This window comes from Oncorhynchus tshawytscha, linkage group LG34 (assembly GCF_018296145.1).
Source record: "Oncorhynchus tshawytscha isolate Ot180627B linkage group LG34, Otsh_v2.0, whole genome shotgun sequence".
Lineage (NCBI taxonomy): Eukaryota > Metazoa > Chordata > Actinopteri > Salmoniformes > Salmonidae > Oncorhynchus > Oncorhynchus tshawytscha.
This window is the reverse complement of record NC_056462.1, coordinates 12695174-12716433: the sequence shown is the minus strand read 5'-3', so window position 1 is coordinate 12716433 and position 21260 is coordinate 12695174. Positions and strand designations below refer to the sequence as shown.

The window sequence follows — 21260 nt, the reverse complement described above, 5'->3', positions numbered from 1 at the left end:
GTGGGCTTTGTTGTCCGATGGGTTTTTGCCAGAATCTCTTTTCATGCCAAGTGTGTAATTGCTTCCCCAAACTCCCGAAGGAACCCTGAGATACATACACACAAATACACACACACACAAATATACACACGCGCACCTAGGCAGGCACTCAAACACAGTCTTTAAGGATGCTACACTGGAGACACTTTTGTCCAGTGCTGAATGTGGAGTGTTATAGAACAGGGATGTTCTTGCTTCTGTCAGCTCTGCCTCCACTGTAAGGTCATGTGTGCTGAGAGTGTGTAGAGGATGTTCTTGGGTCCACTGGGTGTTATGGGATGTGCTGATGGGAGTGTGTAGAGGATGTTCTTGCTTCTGTGTGCCTCCACTGTAAGGTCATTGAGATGTGCTGGATGTTCTTGCTTCTGTCAGCTCTGCCTCCCACTGGGGGGTTATGGGGTCAATGTGTAGAGGATGGGGCTCTGCCTCCACTGTAGGGATGGGGGGTGCTGAGAGTGTGAGAGGGTGTTCTTGCTTCTGTCAGCTCTGCCTCCACTGTAAGGTCATTGTGGGGGGGGATGGGATTGCTAGAGGGTGTTCTTGCTTCTGTCAGCTCTCTGCCTCCACTGTCAATGTGGGGGGTTATGGGATGTGCTGAGAGTGTGTAGAGGATGTTCTTGCTTCTGTCAGCTCTGCCTCCACTGTAGGGTCAATGTGGGGGGGGTTATGGGATGTGCTGAGAGTGTGTAGAGGGTGTTCTTCGGGAGCACAGTGCATGTGAGCTGTTGATTGGACTTTGGGGAAGTTGTTTAGGAGCCTGTAGAGAGAATAGAAAGAGAATGAAGGAGGAGACTTCAACACTATAAAGAACCTTTCCTATGAGAGTACACTACAGTACTGATGATAACAACAACAACAGAACAGACCATGTTTCCAGGCTTCAAACAGCATCATATTAACTGGTTGCCATGACGAGACTTCCTTGACTCTTTCAGCCCACTCCCGTCTTGATACAGACACAGATCAGTTAAGGCAGATACATGCTGATCTACTTGTTATAAATGTGTTAGCTATGTCGTATGGATGTCTTACAACGTACCCATGTAGGTTCCCTTCAAAGTAACCAGGTTGTCAGCAAGCTTTCAATAAGCGCGATTCCTTCCTCAGCTTCTATCGAAGAACAACCACCATCGGTTTTCCAGGTCATAGTCACTTTGCTGTCGACTTTGTTCCAAACATTCACTTATCTTTTTGTATCTTAATTCTGTGTTAATCAGTTTGTCAGACTGATAAGTCTGTTATCTGTTGCAAACGCTGTGTGACAAATCCATTGTGATGGTTATAGGGCTGAGAAGTTTCACATTTGTTCAAGGAGTTACTCAAAGAGGATTTTGCAAAGCAGGGAGGTGTTTGGTAAAGAAAGTGGTTCATTGAAGTCATCAAAATCTGCTTCCCTCGAGTTGTTCCTCATGTTGGAGATTTGTCTTTTCTTCTCCCAAGAGAGCAGAGAAAGAGAACGAGAGAGAGAGAGTAAACTAGCTTTAGCAGCTGTCATTGTCCTCGTTGTCCTTGTAATTGTCATCTGTTCCATTCCTCTCTTTTTTCACTGACAATTTTAATGAAAGGACTTTTTTTTAGTTAGTTAACTACACATGTTCTCTGGACTGGAAGAACCCTCGTTCCCACCCTTGGAATTGTATTGCACTGAACAGCACTTCTTCATTAATGCGACTTCAGAAATGATCATCTGTAGTCTGTTAGCAGCATGTTGGCTATAGAACAAGTACAAAACACATTGTGGTCGTGCATTAAGGAGGGTTGTAAGGTGAAGGAATCTTCCTGCAGACTCTTTTTAAAAACGTCAACGACAAAATAATTGTTCATATAAGCATGGCATGTTGGAAATGGTATCTAATTCAAAAGACGGGTGATGTCAGAGTGGTTTCTTCTGCATGACATTGTACCATTTGTATAGGCTAATGTATTGAGACAAAGTCAAACTATAAAACAAAGCATTGCCTTGCTGGTATTGTCTGCCTGACTCCATGCCTTCTTAAATACTTTATCATAGATAATGGAAACAGATGTTCTCAAAGGCGTTGAGATGCTGAGTTGAGGAGAAAGAATGCACCTGTAGTTTATTTAGTCACTGGGAAGGAACAGAGAGCCCAGTGTTGATAAAGGGCAATTCTCAAGATAAGAGCTAGAAAAGCCACTCAGACACACACACACACCTGCCTCAGTACTGATTAAGGACCCCATGTCATATAACCTTGGTGGTAAACAAGCGTAGTGAATGAAAGAGTAGCTACTGCTTCCGATAGGAGCGCCTAATGGAGTGACCTCTCCTCCCCCCTCACCATCCCCTCACTAGTCTTACCCATATTACACAAACCCAGGCAGGTAATTATCCCTGGGCCTCCTTTGATTGGACGAAACCCTCGCTCGCGACAAATGTCAGTGTGGTGCGTTATACGTCGGCTGTGTCTTCTCCCTCCGCGGGAGAATCGCCCGCTGCCTCTTTATCTCGCCAATTATATGCGGCGTCTGTCATCTTCTCCCGTCGAAGAGCAGGGGAACACGTGCACACACACACACACAGCGGATCAATAAGGCCCAGGCGTGGGCTTTGTTCCCCGTCTCTAACGATCGGTGTGTATCAAAGATACAACCGGAGCCGCTTCACCAAGCAACCTTTGGCATTTGGATGTCAATTATCTCAACGCTCGTCAATAGATCTTCTCGCTTCTTGTTGCAGGTGATCTTACAGGGTGGGAAATCCATACGTCTATGGATCCTATTCTCGTTCCTTGGCTCTTTCACCTTTTAAAACAAGGGACCGTTGTTCTGGGGGAGTGTTTAGAAAGGTATCAGCGTTTTCTGCGCTGTTATGTGGCATTGTGTGTCATCCTGTCCTTAATACATCGGGCAGTAGGCATCAACCTCACCAAGGTTGGAACAGAGTGCTCGGGTGCCAGTCAATAGGGTTTCGTAAGGAGAACAGATATTCAGCGACTCTTTGTCGGACAGTTTGCTTTCAGAAGTTGAAGGTTCACATCCACTGTGGATTGTAAAAAGATAGATAGATTGTGATTGAAACAACAGAAGGAGGAGTGTGGACAATAGTCCTCTCTCAGGAAGATTAGAAGACCTTGGAATAGATGGAAGTTGGAATGATTTACCAAGCAAAAGCTTTTAACTGGCAGGGCTTTTAGGTTGTCGTGAAGGACACGCCATGGCAAAATACACTACGTCAATCTAAGTGAAATACCAAGCTTCTGCCAAAACATTTAGGATTTATTGGAACGGAGGGAAGGAAGATGAATTATTAGTCCAGTTGGCCAGAGGTTCATGGACTAACCATGGTCTCTCTCTGCACACGTTGTGAATCTTATCTGGCTATCCTTGTGCTTAAGATTAAGGAGTCACTTCGACCTTTTCACCACCATGACTTGATGTCATCTCGGTAATAGCCAAGCAGCAACTGCTGGAAAAGGCGGCTCGCCAGACACTTCTCATACCTTTAAAAAGTCACGCCATTACATGCATTCTGTTGTACTGTTTTCTCTTTTCATACACTTGGACTGTAGTAACACGCTTGCTTTATACAGTTTCGGGGTCACCATATCAGAGGTCAGAAAGAGATTCCAATCTCAATGGGGCTTTTGTGATTAGTGAAGGATAAATGAAAAGATATAGCTGGATTAGGATGCCCCCATCTTGCCCTTCCTCTCCTTTATGTGTATTAACAACCAACCACTAGGACATCGGAGCCTCGCGCGCCTAGTTACACAAACAACTCCACCCTCACGTGAACACGTTTACTCCTCTCCCTTGTTCTAGAAATCTACGCCTGATGGAATCCCTCAAGATTCCATTCAACCAAAGCGAGTGAACCTCATTGCTTTCTTCTCTTTAGAAAAGCGAGAACGTAATAACTTGGGATTGAGTCTGAACATTGATCTCTGTTGGTACAGAGCGAGGTAAGCCTTTATGAGCGGTTCAAGGCGGTTCATCGCAGTCGTCCCAGAGGAAAGCCTGGTCGGAGTAAATTGAAGCCAACAAGGGGAGAAGGGGAGGGGTCTTCTTATTCAACAGGCTGGGCCTAGGTTTACTGCACACTTCAAATACGCACAGCTAATACTGTGAACAAAGCATAGAGCCAACGGCTTGCTTAGTGATTATTTGATTCTTACTTTGATGATGCTTCTCGTGCTCTAGTGTTAGTTCTTTAGAGATTCTTCACCATCAGTATGCTTATTACTAGGTGGGTCTGGGGGCATGCCACTGACTTACATAGGCTATTGTGAAAGACCAAATAAGTTCAACAGATGTGTGGGAAATGTGAGTTGGTCAAGGTTGGAGATGAAAATGCTGAGCCTGTATTTGGGTCATTTTTAATTATTGTACATTGAGATACGTAAAAATTGTTCTCAAGCAGATTTCCTGCAATTCGATGTAGTGTAAGTAACATGACATCTTTTGGGTAGGCTATTTAATTTGAATTTCATATATTTCATATAGGGAAAATAAAGTCTAAACTATTTTCACAAATGTTATTTCACTATCATATGTTTAAACATTTCATTTATATGAACCATCAAGTATCAATTTAGTTAAACATCTTTTTCAGGACGTGATTAGCTCACTTGATATCGGCACACCTGTGTCTATAAATTCCTGTCTGTCACATGAGCTAATTGAGATGGAGGTCGCCTGACCCAGAACAAAGTCATGTTCTGCTCAGCTCCGCATGCTGTCTCGTGTGACATTCTTATCTTTGATATAGCTGATGTTCCACTCTCGAAATGGCGCGTTACACTTCCAAAATGCCTGTGAATGTTACAGAGACGATCCAAGTATATTCACATGTGCATCGGAGTCACACATCTTGTTTCTAGCCTAAAGCATTGCAGAGTAAAGTGTCATTATAGATCGCTTAATATAATTGGGATCCAATTTTCAAATTTTTAAGCTAACAAGGGGTATGTTTTTTGACCTTTTTTCTAACAAAGGATACGGCATACCCCCGCAATTCGAGCCAATACTGAAACAAAGGTCACACTCACACAATACCCTCTTTGATCCAGCCGTAGAGAGATTCATTTGAACTACACCATCTATTAACGTTTTCAACTTTCCACTCATAATTAGCTTTGAAACCCACATGACATGTTTTGAACTTTTCTGTTCCGCCTCTTTGATTAAAAGGCAAATTATGGAAATTCTGGCCATTTTCTTTTGCCCTGTACATTTTCACTTCTCTAGCTAGCTGTGTCCCTGACTGAGTCTATACCCCCTGAAGCTATTGGAGGTTTTAATGAATGACCTGTCATGGAACTGAAGAGAGAAGCCAGAACATCTAGATATGTAGTCTTTGACATGGTCGGTCTTTAAGACAAACACTATAGTGGGGGCAAACGCACACACGCATGGAGGCGCCTACACACTCACACGCTCACACTGTACACACACCCATCCAGTGTTGCAAAGAGTGTGAGCTGCCAATGTAGCCATGCCATAATTATCCAACACTCTTTACACTGGCTAATAGTCTTTCTTCACTAAGCAATTTGTACTTTACAGATGAAACAATCAAGTTAGTATAAAATAGTATTAATACAGAAATTGATGCAATTAAAGTGCAGGGAAAACTTGGGCTTATTGCCTCTTCAATTAAAAACTGGAGCGAAGAGAGGGATATGGCAATTGCTACTTCCTAAAAACACTTATATTTCTAATCATTTATTTAACTGGAGCCTGCCCAGACAACGTTTCAAGAACTAGTTTTCAAGGGGGTAATTTCAGACACATCCATAATTTGAGTTTCTTTCTCTGTGTAGTTATTGCTGGTGATGGGGGTCAGTGGGAAAAATTAAAAGGCTTGGGCTTTGAAGGCATCTAAACTCCTGATGGACCGACCGAAAGATGAGGTCAGGTAGACGCTCTATAGGCTAAACACCCTTATTCAGCAATCCATCTTTGTATGCCTTGATGGAGAGGGAGAGAGATGAGAGAGAATAGGAGAGAAGAGGAAGAGAGAAAAAGAGAAATCACCCGAAGACAGTTTTGACGGAGAGAGAGAGAGAGAGAGAGAGAGCACCTTAAAAGACTATCCCCCTGCCTGTGAAACATCAAAGTAGCAGGGAGGAAGGAACCCAACCCACCGCCATGGCTGCTGCCCTTTATCACGAGCCGTCGGGCTCGCTGCAGCGCCGCTGGGATCGCAAAAACTTTCCCCCTTCCATAACTGTTTGTCACCTCCGCCGCCGTAGCAACCGTGCCATGTGTCAGTCCGTTGATTTATGACCTTGATTAATAAACCACTCAAAGGACACCTGGCGTGATAGATCTCTCTTTCCTGTTGGAAATTGTACAGGGAATTGGCCCGCCTCTTACCTCTTTAGACCCCTCCAACCTCCTCCAGAGCTCCCTAGCGTTTTCTAGGTGGCGCATATCACTTACACTAACAAGCCTAGCAGCGGTGAAACATTGAAACATTCTCCCTCCCTCCTTTTTAATTTCCCCTCCTGTCGTCCTGTTCTTTAGCGAGAGAGAGAGGGAGAAAGAAAGGAGAGAGAGAGCGAGCGCCGGGTCGGGCCGGGAGGCATCTCATTCATACAGCTACTGTCACTTTTATTGGGGCCATTAGTTTGAAGGGGAGACACCCTGGGAGTTTAGATGGAAGTGTTGCGACGAAGGGAGAGGGGGAGGGGAAAGATAGAGAGGAAAGGGGGGGGGGCTGAATCCAACTTTTTTAGGTGGTGAGTAGTGACTTTGGGGAGGTGTGCCCCACTCAAGGACACAAAATGACTGACCTATTGGCCAACCCGGACATTCTCTCTGTGTGCTGATAGGACGTTGTCTTTGCCAACACTCAGATGTATGGTTATGTTTGCGGTGTGAATGATAGGCTCCGGAATGGAAAAGGACTTGTTACTGTGCAGGGGTCAGACTTCTTTAGTAGACTAATGGGTTACACAGAGAACACTGGTCTCACAGGCCTACAGGGGGATGATGTAGAGACAGTATTATTGGCGATCATCTCTAAAGGTGGTATCTAGGCTAATATCTGTTTATGCTCTACCTCGATGTTAACATCTTAGATCAGGGCTGCCCAACCCTCTTCCTGGAGATCTACTGTCCTGTAGGTTCAGTCCAACCCTAAACTAGCTGAATCAGATACACTAAATAAGGTCTTATTGAGCAGCTAATTAGTAGAATCAGGTGTGTTAAATTAGGGTTGGACTGAATACCCACAGGACGGTAGATCTCCAGGAAGAGGGTTGGGCTGAAAACCCACAGGACGGTAGATCTCCAGGAAGAGGGTTGGGCTGAAAACCCACAGGACGGTAGATCTCCAGGAAGAGGGTTGGGCTGAAAACCCACAGGACGGTAGATCTCCAGGAAGAGGGTTGGGCTGAAAACCCACAGGACGGTAGATCTCCAGGAAGAGGGTTGGGCTGAAAACCCACAGGACGGTAGATCTCCAGGAAGAGGGTTGGGCTGAAAACCCACAGGACGGTAGATCTCCAGGAAGAGGGTTGGGCTGAAAACCCACAGGACGGTAGATCTCCAGGAAGAGGGTTGGGCTGAAAACCCACAGGACGGTAGATCTCCAGGAAGAGGGTTGGGCTGAAAACCCACAGGACGGTAGATCTCCAGGAAGAGGGTTGGGCTGAAAACCCACAGGACGGTAGATCTCCAGGAAGAGGGTTGGGTAGCCCTGTCTTATATGCTAGAAAGAAAAGTCTGACACCGAATAGGTGCAGTGAAATGGGTTTTTCTACAGAGTCAGCCATAGTAGTACGGCACTCTTAGGGTTAAGTGCCATGCTCAAGGGCACATCGACACCTTGTCGGCTCGGATATCCGAACCAGCGACTTTTTGGTTACTGGCCCAACGCACTAACCGCTAGACTGCCTAACTAAGCCAGCATCTGTCTATAGACTGAAATAAACCCTCTTCCTTCCCCCTTTCTCTCCCATTTCAACACTCTACTTAGTGTAAATCCAGACAGGGTGCGGTATGGTGCGATGCGGAGTGTTTAAAAAGCAAAGCGGTGTAGCTAATCACGGACAAACAGCGGCCGAGGCTGCAGGCGTGTGATAGAGCCCCAGCATGCAGGTATTAACGGCTACCTTTAAAGGATTTGAATGATGCCGGTAACGGGGACACGGTTGGCATGCAAAAACCTCCCGCCAACAGGGAAATGAACAAATAATACAATGAAGGAAGATAAGGATGGTTCTCCTATTCTACTATACTGCCACCATACTGATGGTCATCTTGGCATCTGTTAGGAAGGGGTCAAACACATTACCAGTTCTTTATATGAGAACAGAGACAGAGTGAGAGAGAGCGAGAGCGAGAAGGGGGCAGAGAGAGAGAGAGAGAGAGAGAGAAGGGGGCAGAGAGAGAGAGAGAGCGAGAGAGAGAAGGGGGCAGAGAGAGAGAGCGAGAGAGAGAAGGGGGCAGAGAGAGAAGGGAGAGAGAGGGGGCAGAGAGAGAGAGCGAGAGAGAGAAGGGGCAGAGAGAGAGAGCGAGAGAGAGAAGGGGCCAGAGAGAGAGAGCGAGAGAGAGAAGGGGCCAGAGAGAGAGAGCGAGAGAGAGAAGGGGCCAGAGAGAGAGAGCGAGAGAGAGAAGGGGGCAGAGAGAGAGAGAGAGAGAGAACTGGGCAGAGAGAGAGAGAGAGAGAGAACTGGGCAGAGAGAGAGAGAGCGAGAGAGAGAACTGGGCAGAGAGAGAGAGAGAGAGAAGGGGGCAGAGAGAGAGAGCGAGAGAGAGAAGGGGGCAGAAGAGTGAGGGGGAGAGAGAGAGAAGGGGGCAGAGAGCGAGAGAGAGAAGGGGGCAGAGAGAGAGAGGGGGCAGAGAGAGAAAAGGGGGCAGAGAGAGAGAAGGGGGCAGAGAGAGAGAAGGGGGCAGAGAGAGAGAGAGAGAGAGAGAAGGGGGCAGAGAGAGCGAGAGAGAAGGGGGCAGAGAGAGAGAGCGAGAGAGAGAAGGGGGCAGAGAGAGAGAAGGGGGCAGAGAAGGGGGCAGAGAGAGAGGGAGCAGAGAGAGAGAAGGGGGCAGAGAGAGAGAGCGAGAAGGGGGCAGAGAGAGAGAGCGAGAGCGAGAAGGGGGCAGAGAGAGAGAGAGAGAAGGGGGCAGAGAGAGAGCGAGAGAGAGAAGGGGGCAGAGAGAGAGAGAAGCAGAGAGAGAGAAGGGGGCAGAGAGAGAGAGAGAGAGAGAGAAAAGGGGGCAGAGAGAGAGAGAGAGCGAGAGAGAGAGAAGGGGGCAGAGAGAGAGAGAGAGAGCAAGAGAGAGAAGGGGGCAGAGAGAGAGAAGGGGGCAGAGAGAGAAGGGGGCAGAGAGAGAAGAGAGAGCGAGAGAGAGAAGGGGGCAGAGAGAGAGAGAGCGAGAGAGAGAAGGGGGCAGAGAGAGAGAGAGCGAGAGAGAGAAGGGGGCAGAGAGAGAGAGAGAGAGAAAAGAGGGAGAGAGAGAGAGAGAGAGAGAAGGGGGCAGAGAGAGAGAGAGAGAGAGAAGGGGGCAGAGAGAGAGAGAGAGAGAGAAGGGGGCAGAGAGAGAGAGAGAGAAGGGGGCAGAGAGAGAGAGCGAGAGAGAGAAGGGGGCAGAGAGAGAGAGGGAGCAGAGAGAGAGGGGGCAGAGAGAGAGAAGGGGGCGAGAGAGAAGGGGGGGCAGAGAGAGAGAAGGGGGCAGAGAGAGAGAGCAGAGAGAGAGAAGGGGGCAGAGAGAGAGAGCGAGAGAGAGAAGGGGGCAGAGAGAGCGAGAGAGAAGGGGGCAGAGAGAGAGAGAGAGAGAGAGAGGGGGCAGAGAGAGAGAGCGAGAGAGAGAAGGGGGCAGAGAGAGAGAGCGAGAGAGAGAAGGGGGCAGAGAGAGAGAGAGAAGGGGGCAGAGAGAGAGAGCGAGAGCGAGAAGGGGGCAGAGAGAGAGAGAGAGAGAGAGAGAAGGGGGCAGAGAGAGAGCGAGAGCGAGAAGGGGGCAGAGAGAGAGAGAGAAGGGGGCAGAGAGAGAGAGAGAAGGGGGCAGAGAGAGAGAGAGAGCGAGAGAGAGAAGGGGGCAGAGAGAGAGAGAGAGCGAGAGAGAGAAGGGGGCAGAGAGAGAGAGAGCAAGAGCGAGAAGGGGGCAGAGAGAGAGAGAGAGCGAGAGAGAGAAGGGGGCAGAGAGAGAGAGAGCGAGAGAGAGAAGGGGGCAGAGAGAGAGAGGGAGAAGGGGGCAGAGAGAGAGAGAGAGAAGGGGGCAGAGAGAGAGAGCGAGAAGGGGGCAGAGAGAGAGAGCCAGAAGGGGGCAGAAAGAGCGAGAGAGAGAAGGGGGCAGAGAGAGAGAGCGAGAGAGAGAAGGGGGCAGAGAGAGAGAGCGAGAGAGAGAAGGGGGCAGAGAGAGAGAGCGAGAGAGAGAAGGGGGAGAGAGAGAGAGCGAGAGAGAGAAGGGGGCAGAGAGAGAGAGCGAGAGAGAGAAGGGGGCAGAGAGAGAGAGCGAGAGAGAGAAGGGGGCAGAGAGAGAGAGCGAGAGAGAAGGGGGCAGAGAGAGAGAGCGAGAGAGAGAAGGGGGCAGAGAGAGAGAGAGAGAGAGAGAAGGGGGCAGAGAGAGAGAGAGAGAGAGAGAAGGGGGCAGAGAGAGAGAGCGAGAGAGAAGGGGGCAGAGAGAGAGAGCGAGAGAGAGAAGGGGGCAGAGAGAGAGAGCGAGAGAGAAGGGGGCAGAGAGAGAGAGAGCGAGAGAGAAGGGGGCAGAGAGAGAGAGAGCGAGAAGGGGGCAGAGAGAGAGAGAGAGAGAGAGAAGGGGGCAGAGAGAGAGAGAGCGAGAGAGAAGGGGGCAGAGAGAGAGAGCGAGAGAGAGAAGGGGGCAGAGAGAGAGAGCGAGAGAGAACTGGGCAGAGAGAGAGAGAGAGCGAGAGAGAACTGGGCAGAGAGAGAGAGAGAGAGAAGGGGCAGAGAGAGAGAGGGAGAGAGAGAAGGGGGCAGAAAGAGAGAGAGAGAGCGAGAAGGGGCAGCAGAGAGAGAGCGAGAAGGGGGCAGAGAGCGAGAGAGAGAAGGGGGCAGAGAGAGAGAGCGAGAGCGAGAGAGAAAAGGGGGCAGAGAGAGAGAGCGAGAGAGAAAAGGGGGCAGAGAGAGAAGAGCGAGAGAGAAAAGGGGGCAGAGAGAGAGAGAGCAAGAGAGAAGGGGGCAGAGAGCGAGAAGGGGGCAGAGAGAGAGAGCGAGAGAGAGGGCAGGGGGCAGAGAGAGAAGGGGGCAGAGAGAGAGAGCGAGAAGGGGGCAGAGAGAGAGAGAGAGAGAGAGAGAAGGGGGCAGAAAGAGAGAGAGAGAGAGAGAAGGGGGCAGAGAGAGCGAGAAGGGGTCAGAGAGAGAGCAGAGAGAAGGGGGCAGAGAGAGAGAGCGAGAGAGAAAAGGGGGCAGAGAGAGCGAGCGAGAGAGAAAAGGGGGCAGAGAGCGAGAGGGGGCAGAGAGGGGGCAGAGAGAGAGAGAGAGAAGGGGGCAGAGAGAGAGCGAGAGAGAGAAGGGGGCAGAGAGAGAGAGAGAAGGGGGCAGAGAGAGAGAGCGAGAAGGGGGGGCAGAAAGAGCGAGAGAGAAAAAGGGGGCAGAAGAGAGAGAGAGAGAGAAGGGGGCAGAGAGCGAGAGAGAAAAGGGGGCAGAGAGAGAGAGGAGAGCGAGAGAAGAAGGGGGCAGAGAGAGAGAGAGCGAGAGAGAAAAGGGGGCAGAGAGAGAGAGCGAGAGAGAAAAGGGGGCAGAGAGAGAGAGAGAGAAGGGGGCAGAGAGAGAGAGAGCAGAGAGAGAGAAAAGGGGGCAGAGAGAGAGAGCGAGAGAGAGAAAAGGGGGCAGAGAGAGAGAGCGAGAGAGAAGGGGGCAGAGAGAGCAGAGAGAAGGCGGCAGAGAGAGAGCGAGAGAGAAGGGGGCAGAGAGAGAGAGAGCGAGAGAGAAGGGGGCAGAGAGAGAGAGAGCGAGAGAGAAGGGGGCAGAGAGAGAGAGAGCGAGAGAGAAGGGGGCAGAGAGAGAGAGAGCGAGAGAGAAGGGGGCAGAGAGAGAGAGAGCGAGAGAGAAGGGGGCAGCAGAGAGAGAGAGCGAGAGAGAAGGGGGCAGAGAGAGAGAGAGCGAGAGAGAAGGGGGCAGAGAGAGAGAGAGCGAGAGAGAAGGGGGCAGAGAGAGAGAGAGAGAGAGAGAGAAGGGGGCAGAGAGAGAGAGAGCGAGAGAGAAGGGGGCAGAGAGAGAGAGAGAGCGAGAGAGAAGGGGGCAGAGAGAGAGAGAGCGAGAGAGAGAAAAAGGGGGCAGAGAGAGAGAGAGCGAGAGAGAGAAAAGGGGGCAGAGAGAGAGAGAGCGAGAGAGAAGGGGGCAGAGAGAGAGAGCGAGAGAGAAGGGGGCAGAGAGAGAGAGAGCGAGAGAGAAGGGGGCAGAGAGAGAGAGCGAGAGAGAAGGGGGCAGAGAGAGAGAGCGAGAGAGAAGGGGGCAGAGAGAGAGAGAGCGAGAGAGAAGGGGGCAGAGAGAGAGAGAGAGAAGGGGGCAGAGAGAGCGAGAGAGAAGGGGGCAGAGAGAGAGAGAGAGAGAAGGGGGCAGAGAGAGAGAAGGGGGCAGAGAGAGAGAGAAGGGGGCAGAGAGAGAGAAGGGGGCAGAGAGAGAGAAGGGGGCAGAGAGAGAAGGGGGCAGAGGGGGCAGAGAGAGAGAGAGAGAGAGAAGGGGGCAGAGAGAGAGAGTGAGAGGTGGGGCGGGGAATGGATGTCAATTTGGGATGCTTTTTTCCATCACATTCCCCTGCTTCGTCTCTCAGATTCTAAATTAGATTTCTGGAAATAGATGTTGTCAGCAAGAATTTGTTCATTGTTATTCTTTTGATAAGGTGACAGTTCTTATTTGTATGCATGCATGTATATAGAAGGATCATATTGAACTGTATTTCAGTTATTACAAACACAATGTGACAAAGGTTGACCGACAACAAGCTTTTACGGTATGACATGCTTATTTACTGCTTATGAATGTGTCTTGTATGGGTTATGAAGTCCTTATATAGGTTAGCCTTGCCACCATGTTATTTTCCTTGGTTTATCAGGTGGGCCTCTATACCACTGCTCCTTGTAATATAAAAAAACAGAGGCCAATTCAAAAATTCAATGAAGTGCTAACAGTGTGGCAATCTTAAGGGACGTTAACTGTTAATACCCTTGAATGGGACCAGGAGAATAGTGAAACAATAGCAAGATTAGATTAACACATCACTAGAGATGAAATTCTCTCTCTCCATCTCTTTATCTTACCATCGCTCTGCCCTTCGCTCTCTTACTTTTCTTTTTTTCCCTCTCCCTCTTTCGTTCTTTCCATCTCTTTCGCTCTCTTTTCTGTTTTTCCCTCTTACCCCCCTCTCCCTCTTTCTTTTACTTTTCTATATGCCCTTTTCGCTCTGTTACTCCTCTCCCTTTCTCTCACTCTCTCTCTCTCCCCCCTCTCCTTTCAATTAAAATACCCTGAATTACCTCCTGTTTCAAGGAAAAGAGCAACACTGATTGTTTCTCTCTTTCCTTCTCTCTCCCTCTGCATTTCATAATGTACCATCTGACACCTCCTTGGTCTGTGTAATCTACCTGGAGTGTCATCCCCTCCCGTCTCTAGTAATGATGACATAAGTGTCTCTCCGGCACGACTAGCTGATTGGTGACCCACCCTGCTCAGGCACATCCAGAATAATCAGCCCCATCAGTGGCCTGGAGATAGCTTGAGCTGATGAGCAGCCGGTCCCTCTCTGTGATCTAAACTCCTACTGTGATCTTAACTCCTACTGTATAAGGCATGGGCATATGGCTACATGGTATACGTAATAGGGATACATTAGTGGAATGCCATTATCCTCTTATAGCGGTCTAAGGCACTGCATCTCAGTGCAAGAGGCTTCACTACTGCCCCTGATTCGAATCCAGGCTGTATCACATCTGGCCGTGATTGGGCGACACAGTTGGCCCAGCGTCGTCTGGGTTTAGCCGGGGGTAGGCCGTCATTGTAAATGAGAATTTGTTCTTAACTGACTTGAATAGTTAAATAAAAGGTTCAATAAAAAATAAATAAAATATATATAATTATAAATCTCTCTCCTCCTCTCGCTCTCCCTCTCTCTCTGTGTGTGTGACAGAGGTGATCATAACCCATGTACTAAATAATGTATAGGGATGGATATCTTTTATAACACTCTCCCTTCTCTCTTTCTCTGTGGCAGAAAGGTGAATAGATGATCTTTGAGGAATGTACTGTATAGGGGTGGATATCTTTTTATAACATTCTCCCTTCTCTCTCTCTCTCTCTTTGAATAGATGATCTTTGAGGAATGTACTGTATAGGGGTGGATATCATTTTATAACATTTCCCCTTCTCTCTCTCTCTCTCTTTGAATAGATGATCTTTGAGGAATGTACTGTATAGGGGTGGATATCTTTTTATAACACTCTCCCTTCTCTCTCTCTTTGAATAGATGATCTCTGAGGAATGTACTGTATAGGGGTGGATATCTTTTTATAACACTCTCCCTTCTCTCTCTGTTTGAATAGATGATCTCTGAGGAATGTACTGTATAGGGGTGGATATCTTTTTATAACACTCTCCCTTCTCTCTCTGTTTGAATAGATGATCTCTGAGGAATGTACTGTATAGGGGTGGATATCATTTTATAACATTTCCCCTTCTCTCTCTCTCTCTGTTTGAATAGATGATCTTTGAGGAATGTACTGTATAGGGGTGGATATCATTTTATAACATTTCCCCTTCTCTCTCTCTCTCTCTTTGAATAGATGATCTTTGAGGAATGTACTGTATAGGGGTGGATATCTTTTTATAACATTTTCCCTTCTCTCTCTTTGAATAGATGATCTTTGAGGAATGTGCTGTATAGGGGGTGGATATCATTCCCATGCAGCACATTTCTAACCTTTTCTCCCTCTTCCTCTCCTTCCCAGAGCACCTGAAGGGCCGTCTGGAGGAGTACATGGCCCGGTTCCCCAAGGTGCGCATCGTTCGGACCAAGAAGAGGGAGGGTCTGATCCGTACCCGTCTGCTGGGGGCCTCGGTGGCCAAGGGAGAAGTCCTCACCTTCTTGGACTCTCACTGTGAGGCCAACGTCAACTGGCTGCCCCCCCTGCTTGGTGAGTGTGTATGTGCGTGTGTGTGTGTGGACCAGTCAAGCAAAATGTAGTCCCCCCTGCTCGGTGAGTCGACTGGAACGGAGTCGCAGAGCGTAGCTGCAGGTAGTGATAACAAAAAAAGCTTGGACAGGGAGAGATTTGGGCCAGGAGAGGAGTGAGCAGGAAAGGAAAGTGGGGGGAGAAGAGGTTGGGCAAAGTGGGACGGAGAAGGTGCATCTTTTAGTCATCTTTTTTTCTCTGTAAGAAGAGAGTGGCGCCGGGGAGAAGTTTGGGTCAGGAGAGCGAAAGAAAGGGAGACGGGTCGAGCTAGAGAACGTGTGAGAGAGTAGGAAGGTTAAAATCTCCATAAGAAAACTGGCTTATCTCACACTTCTATATATGTCAGTTTCACAAAGGAAATATCTGTCTGTTTCTGTAGTTTGTTTGATAAAAGAGTGCCGCAGCCTGAATCCATGTTCAATGCACACACCCGACGCGCCGCTCCAGGGGTGCAACCCTAAGCATAGAGGAAAACTGCCTCCTGGGCTGTCGCATCACGTGTAGCTTGTGAACAGGTGTGCTGTTCTTCACATACCAGCACAGCATGTTACTGCAACATTAGGGAGACTAGGGACCCTGATAATAGCCATCTCCCAGCACATCTCCCAGCACAGTTAAAATAAATGGATGTGAAGTGATTACAGCCATTACTATACTCAATCACACAGGGACTGGGATTCCCATGAAAGGTATGATTGATATGTACGCCCAGGTCCCTATGATAATAATAATAATAATAGTAGATAATAGCCACACCACCACCACCATTCCACGACATGCCCCCATTGTCTTCTAGCTAACGGAGAAAGAGGACTCGCAGTATGGGGTTCTTTAATTGGTTGGAATGGAGCCGCCTGCCTGTCAGAGAGCAGAACAGAGCGGGGCTGATGAGGTATGCGTCCCAAATGGCACCCTATATTCCCTTTATGGTGCACTACTTTCTTATGGGCTCTAGTCAAAAGTAGTGCACTATAAAGGGAATAGGGTGCCATTTGGGAGGCTGATGTAATGTGGGACGTGAAGCAGAGGAGGGAGGCCATGCTGTGCTGTGGGGCTCGCATGTATGAATAGAGTGGAGGAGATACCGCAGTGAACCCCAGGCCATCCACAGGCACGGTGACACATGCAATCATCCTGCCGGGCTCTGATATCAGATCAGTGGAATACAGGGATTTGCCTTTTGTCTCTTTCTTTCTTTCTCTCTTATTTCAATCTCTATCTTTCTCTCTCCCGCTTTCTCTCAGTCTACCGCTCTCTCTCTCTGCAGATCTAAGACTCCAACACCACACCATTCTAATTAACAGGCCAGGTTTTATCACTGCTCTCTGAATCTAATGCTTCCTCTCTCCTTGGATCTCCTACAAACCCTGGATCTTACCTTGATCAAAGGACATAATGTATAACCCACATAACGAACGGAACAACTTTTGAAATAACCGCTCTTTCGCTATGTGTAACAAACCTATAGGATAAGGAAATGTGGGCATGGCAACTGGGTGGATTACCTCTTTTCCTTTTTCACCTGACTGCTACATTTGAAATGCAGTCCCTTGTCGTTTAATGAGCTCTTGAGAGTTCCCTTCCCATTTGCCTCTTGTTATTTGCCTTTTTGTTCATTTCTATTTCATTACAATTGGGAGCTCTCTCTCTCTCGTTCTCTCTTTCCTTTGTTTGAAATGTATCCATGCAGGCCCAGTAAGATGGTGTCATGGGTATTCACATTTTGACTACTTAACAGCAGCGCTGGAAATGTGAGGGAATAAAACAAAGGATGGTGTCACAGTAAGCACACTAGATGAATATTACAGAGACCTGCACATAAACACCAATTGATTCAAGTCAATAGTTTCTGTATGTTTATATTGGCAGGGCCAAGGGGGGGGCTTATAGCTGTGTAGTTACTGCTTGTACAGCCTTCCATATGCCAATTAAATTACATCTTAACCGTGTGAGAAACCCGCCACCATTTCAAGGTGTGTTACTCTTCGCCATGCTGCATGACAATGAGTTTATAGAAGTTGGCCATAAACAGATCTGGGACCAGGCTACCAGTACTGAGCCCCATGGCATGGCAACAGCCATAGGACCACAAACAGATCTGGGACCAGGCTACAGTATTGATAGTAAGGTGTGTCAATGTACAATACTGTACAGTCACTCCCCATTAGTCTCAGTGCTGTGGTGTTGGGCCTCTGCTCCCCTTCTCTCCATGGTCCAGCACACACGGCCCACAGAAGAGAGAGGTGGGTAGGGTGGGCGGGGTGTGACAGATCTGGGGCGGCTTATCATTGCTCGGCTCAGTCACACACGTCGAGGTTGGCTCCCAGGCCTCCACGGAGCCAACCTACTTTGAAACGCTGTAATTGTTTCTAATCGTCCAGTGACTCGCTGTAGGAGGAGCAGAGCTGCCCAGAGACCTCCACATAAGGGGAGAGGAGGGAGGAAGCGGTAGAAGGGGACAGAGGGAGGGACGGAGGGAGAGAGGTCCAAGGGAACAAAAGCAATTGCCCTGGTTCCACTCCCTATGTGTACGTCAGAGAAATGGAGAGAGAGAAAAACAAGAGATAGAAAAGAAAGAAAGGAAGAAGGAAAGGAAGGAGGAAAGGAAGAAAGAAAAATCAGGAAAGAAAGAGAACTACAAACAGCAGGGTATGGTGATTGATACATGCTCACACTCTTTCTCTCTGTTGTTCCATCCCCCATAAAGACCAGATTGCCCAGAACCCCAAGACCATCGTGTGCCCTATGATTGACGTGATCGACCATAACCACTTTGGATATGAAGCCCAGGCTGGGGATGCCATGAGGGGAGCCTTCGACTGGGAGATGTACTACAAACGCATCCCCATCCCTCCAGAGCTCCAGGGCCCCGACACAAGTGATCCCTATGAGTGAGTACCCAGATATGCATGTGCACGCAATCTTACACACACACACCTATCAACCACCTTATATGTGTCATAGACAGGCAGCCCAATTCTGATATTTGTTTAAATAATTGGTCTGTTGACCAATCAGATCAACTCTGAAAAAGATCTGATGTGAAAGATCTGATGTGATTGGTCAAAAGATCAGAATTGGGCTGCCTGTGTAAACGCAGCCTAATATATGACACACGACACCAGCCTGCTACAAGCCGCACGGCATTTCCCCCAGTTAGTTACTAGAACAGTGGCGCAGCCAGGCAGCAAGGAGGGGAGGTGAGAAAACTTGGAAGCTAATTTCCTCTGCTAGGCCCTCTTCATATATCCCTCTAAATTAATCCTGGGCTTAATGCCTTGGCTGCGTCGCCAGTTGGGGGTGAAATGTGTGAGAAGGTGATAGAGGATAGGGGATTGGGAGAAGCACAGCAGTCACTGGGCTGTAACATCCTCTACTCTTCACTGTGACTGACTCCTCTGGCTCACTCTCGTGTTCCTCTGCTAGGGACTTTTTGCTTGCTGCTATTACTGTGTATGCAATGAATGCTTAAAGGAACCCGCTAACCTCTCTTTAGACCCCCAGAAATGACTCACGATGTCTGGCAAGCTGTCCAGTTAGTCACTCTTTACACCCTAAAATATCTTTGTGATCTAGGTCTACACTGTGTGTCTAAGGCCATTTTATCCCTCGGGAGATAAGAGTTCATCCTATCCTATCCTAGGTAAGCACTTGCTGTTAAAGATATACATCTGAACCAACACCTTTTTTTGATCTCTTTAACGTGTCAGGCTCCGACTGGCGATCGCTCATAGATCTACAGAGGTACATAGGTAGAGGTCCCCTAGAATAGATGAAAGCCCCACTGACGTAAAGGCAGAACAGGATGATCCAATGGGTGTTACTTCTGGTCTGTGTCCCAAATGGCACCCTATTCCCCTAAGAGCCCTGGTCAAAAGTAGTATACTGAATAGAGAATAGGGTGCCGTTTTGGACGCAGGCTTAGCTTTACCCAGTCAGCAGATACTCTTATCCCAGGTCACAGGGAGCGGTTGGCATTTTACACGTCCTCCATTTACATAGAGATACAGTATGGTTTATTAATGAAGCAAATCATCACCTGTCCTCTTCAAGGGCAACGGCATCATCAGGGGATAAACTGTGTAAATGCTGAGATGGTAAATATAGGGGTGGGGGTGTGTGTGCACGTGTGCTTATTCACATTCTGTGCGACCTACTCAGAAATCCAGCTGTCAGGGTGCTGTTTTCCCTTGACTAGTGGCTCCCTCCCTTCTCGTATCTAGACCTTTCCCAGGACAACCAAATAACCTCCCCCCACCTCCACCGCAACTTGCCCAAAACACTGACAGCTCAATGCCGTGCACCCCTGGATCTGAACCTATACCTAATTTAAATTCTATAACACCAGCTCTCATTCCTGGTTCCCTTTATCGAAATCTCCCACCTCTCTGCCTATAGCCTAAGGCGAAGCTCTCCACACTCAATGGTCCTCTTCTTATCCTAAACCCAGACAGACAGAAAGGCAGACCGACAGCCCTCCTACCTTCCAACGAACCCACCCCCTGTTCCCAGACTATCCCCCCAGGCTGCTGCTGCCTCCTACTCCTCCAGACTCTAAGGACTTGGCCCAGGGCAGCTCACAGTAGGCTGTCCAGACTTGTATGCTCCTCTATAGGCCCTGAGGCCCAGCATGCACCCCCTACCAGGCATGAATCCATGGATCCTCTCTGGAGCCAGCCAGCACAACTCACACAGCCAGGCTCCCAGCCAGGCCTCCCTGGCTCTATTCTGTTGCACTGATAAACCAGACCTTTAACCCTCCCACACTGCTTACTCATCTCAGCTCCATCATCCTAAACATTCAATGTGTTTGTGTGTGTGTGTGTGTGTCCTATTACCACAGGTGTCCCAGTCAAAGCGGTGCTAAATTGGGATTCATTAAGGGAATGAATGCAGAAGGATGATGCTCATGAAATGTAACACTCTCCCAAACTGCCTCCATCTGTCATGTTTGGCTATGGGAGAGAGATTCTGTTCAACCAAGATAATACCCACAATGCTGTTTGGTAATGTGAACATGGGGCAGGTACACTGAAATGATTACAGTTTAAATGAGTTTACTACTGCACCAATATATTTAGACTGGAGTGGCTTATTTGAGAAAAATCACTGTGTGGGGTTGACTCATATGAAAAGTTCTGGTGGAATGACTTAATCGTAATCATAATCGCACTTTGAAAGTCGAGCACGTACTGTATTGAAGGCATGTTCATTTGTATCAGCAGACACAATACTACAACCATTCCATTTTCACTTATTGCTTGGTCGAACAGAGTAGAACACATACTTTGAGTACATGACTTTAAGTGAGCCACGTACGTGTTCTGAAAGGAACTCTTCCATGTTCATGTTCCAAACAAAGATATCAAAGAGTGATTTTTTATCTCACCTACAGTGTCATCACGTAGGAGACAGCGTTTGTGAGACTTGCTCCTTTTAAATCCCCTTGCTATCGAGACTATTATTTTCATTCTTTAAACTATGGGTGCTGTGTTTTTGTTTCGGTTTGAGAAAAGAGAAGTTAAAAACACGAAGAGGAGCCAAGGAAGAAAGTAAAATCAATATCGAGACCAGTATTTCTTCATGGGCGTTGTGATACCAAGCTGAATACCTGGACATGTTCCTAATCACAACCTTGTCTCTCTGGGAGGTTAAGAAGAATATCCAACAGGGAGGAACAATGTAATATAAATAACTAGCTTAGGCCAAGGTTGCTACTTAATTGCAATGATTCTACAGAACATACTTATCTCATTAGAATAACAGTTCCCTATGTACAGGAGAATGTTGAGGATGAGTAGGCTCTCTTCCTTTGTTATAACCAACGACATGCACTTTATTGTGAGTATGTTGTGGAGGAGGGAGAATGGGACACTCCGTAGCATCTGATCTGAGGTCAGGGTAAGAGGCATAAAGGACGACCCTGATGCTGACAATGTAACAGTCAGTGTGTCCATGTTAAACTTTGCCACGTGCCATGGCACTGATGGCAGACACCACGGCTTCTGAAGATGTCCAAGACTTAATACATTAGTCAGTCCGCCTGTTTGTGAACAGCCTTTTCTCTGTGTGAAACTAGAAGGACCACGAACTTCCACATCAAGTCAGGACATTATGTGGATTTGTACTC

At 48.1% G+C, this 21260-nt stretch overlaps 1 protein-coding gene across 1 annotated transcript in view; it reads left to right on the top strand.

Moving 5' to 3' along the window:
- Positions 1 to 21260, top strand: part of LOC112232032 (polypeptide N-acetylgalactosaminyltransferase-like 6) — a 306399-nt gene that overhangs the window by 251212 nt on the left and 33927 nt on the right. Inside the window, exons 6-7 of the mRNA XM_042312127.1 lie at positions 14906 to 15091; positions 17838 to 18021. Of these exons, the coding sequence (XP_042168061.1) occupies positions 14906 to 15091; positions 17838 to 18021 (370 nt within the window). The remainder of the gene's footprint in view (positions 1 to 14905; positions 15092 to 17837; positions 18022 to 21260) is intronic.